Raw genomic sequence first — 2478 nt, forward strand, 5'->3', positions numbered from 1 at the left:
TAAGGTGAGCAGGTCATGTAGGCAGAATGGAAGAAAGTAAGCACGCTTTGAAAGTTTTAAATGGAAGACCAATCAGAAAACAACTATTCGGAAGACCTAGGCGCAGATGAGAAGACAATATTAAGGTGGACCTCGCAGAAATAGGAATACAGAATAGGAACTGAATGCAATTGGCCAAGGACAGAAATCAATGGAGAGCTTTTGTGAACGCGGCATTAAACCTCCGGGTTCCATAAGCCATAGAGTTAGTTATTATTATTCTATTATCATTTGATTTCTGGTACCTATTTGATTATACAATTTATTTCAGTTTAACATGCCACGGTTATGCCCTTTGGGCTAAAGGAGACGGAAGATTAATTTTGTGTGCTCTCATACCGGAAATCCAACCCGGGACTCACTACACCAGACGGGAGAGCTGCCTATATAATTGAATTATCAACATGGGAGTTGTACGCTTACCATCGTACAAGCAGCATACGGTAATTATAAGATTATTTTATTATTACACAAACACAAATATTTTTTTAATCATCAAAATCATCGTAAGTATTCTATACTATAACAAGTTACTTGTCTAAAATGAGGATTTCCATGAGGTCCTCAGCTAATCGTGTAAACTTGATATAGCACCGATTTATTTTGATATCGTTAATTAATACTCATCCTTCCATCTCTTTCCTCTTTTTCTTTCCACCATACCAATTTACATTTCACGATATACGAGGAAGGATCAAAAAGTAATGCCTCCCTCATTATATTTTTTTTTCTATTACAGCTACTGACTTATCTATGCATGACGTTATAGAGTTAGCCTTCCTCCACTAATGTAGTCTTTCCTTTTTCAGATTGTATTATTAGAACCATGGATCTGAAGCTAAAAGAAAGGGTCGTCATCGAATTTTTGGCGAAAGAAGGTTGTGCACCTAAGGAAATCCATATGCGGTTGAAGAATGTTTATGGGGATGCGGTAATGGACATTAACAATGTACGGCGTTGGGTGAAGAAATTTAGTAACAGAGAAACAGAAATCGCTGATAAACCAAGAAGCGGCCGGCCGACAACATCGATCACAGATGCAAATCGAGAACGTGCTGAGGAATTGATTCGAGGATACAGGTGCATTACAGTTCAGAGTGTTGTTGATGTTTTGAACATCTCGTATGGCTCTGCCCAAGGAATAATTGCTGACTTGGGATATCACAAAATGTGTGCTAAGTGGGTACGTAAGCAATTGACTGTTGATAATTGGAGGAGGCGAGTGGACATTTGTCAAGAGCTCTTGGACGCATTTGCAGTTGGAAATCAAGACTTCTTCAAAAAATGTGGTCACTGGAGATGAGACGTGGACATACCTGTATGACCCTGAGAGCAAAGTTCAATCCAAGGAATGGTGCCACAGCGATTCTCCCCGTCCCAACAAATTCAAGTCTTTCAGATCAACCCAGAAGATTATGGCAACAGTCTTTTGGGATACACAGGGTGTTATTCTTGTAGATTTCCTGCAAGATCGTGCCACAATTGACAGCGAAACCTACGTAAACACACTTCGGAAATTTAAGGAAGCGCTACGAAAGAAGAGACCACAACTGAAAGACATTCATTCCATCAAACTCCATCACGATAATGCACGCCCACACACGTCATTTTTCACAACTCAGGCGATTGCGAAAATGGGTTGATCAGTTGTGCCTCACCCACCCTACAGCCCTGATTTGGCCCCTTCTGACTTTTATCTGTTTGGCCCTCTAAAAGAGCACCTACGTGTTGCCGATTCAATGATTTGGATAAAGTTAAAACAGCTGTAAAATCATGGGTCAAAAAGCAACTTCCTGAATTTTTCCAAAAAGGTTTTGACGCCTGGATTCAAAGATGGCGTAAATGTGTTCAAATTCATGGAGACTATGTTGAAGGGTAGGATTCTGTAGAGGACAGTTCAGGCTATGCTCTGCAATAGCTTGTCTTGTTCTATGTTCATTAATACATATTTTGTGATACAGGAAGCAATACTTTTTGATCCCCCTCGTACAATTTATTCTCAATGTTCTAGAAGTATTCTCTTCATTACAATGTTATTAGTAGCCTACTTTTCTGTTTGTTAGAAGCAAATCCTGAAACATACATTTCAAGCACTTTCATACTAACTAGGAGCCTAAAATATTGCACAGATACCTAGTCCCGATGACAACACAAAATTTTCAACTACTTTTTGTTCTAGCTTACTAGTTCTAAAGCTTTTCCACTAGCATAGTACCATAAGTCGTACATATCACCCATCATTGACTCGCGTACCACTGCTCTAACTTACAATTTTACTGTAAAATAAATTAATTCCAAATAATATCGGTCACCTACTGCTTATATAGTCCAAACTCTTACAGTAGTATGATTGGTTGCATACGACCAGGCGTTCTATACAACAGAATCTACATATAAATGAAAGTGACTATGTTTATGACTTAATAACTCTTGAACCAC

General features: G+C 38.8%; 1 protein-coding gene across 1 annotated transcript; it reads left to right on the top strand.

The window, feature by feature from the left end:
- Positions 1 to 865: 865 nt before the first annotated feature.
- Positions 866 to 1342, top strand: LOC145679060 (protein GVQW3-like). Its single transcript, XM_081749657.1, has one exon. The coding sequence runs from the start codon at positions 866 to 868 to the stop codon at positions 1340 to 1342; it is 477 nt and encodes a 158-aa protein (XP_081605783.1).
- The last annotated feature ends 1136 nt before the right edge of the window (positions 1343 to 2478 follow it).

The sequence above is a fragment of the Thermobia domestica genome, chromosome 2 (genome assembly GCF_964235325.1).
Source record: "Thermobia domestica chromosome 2, izTheDome1.hap1.1, whole genome shotgun sequence".
NCBI classification, from domain to species: Eukaryota; Metazoa; Arthropoda; class Insecta; order Zygentoma; family Lepismatidae; genus Thermobia; species Thermobia domestica.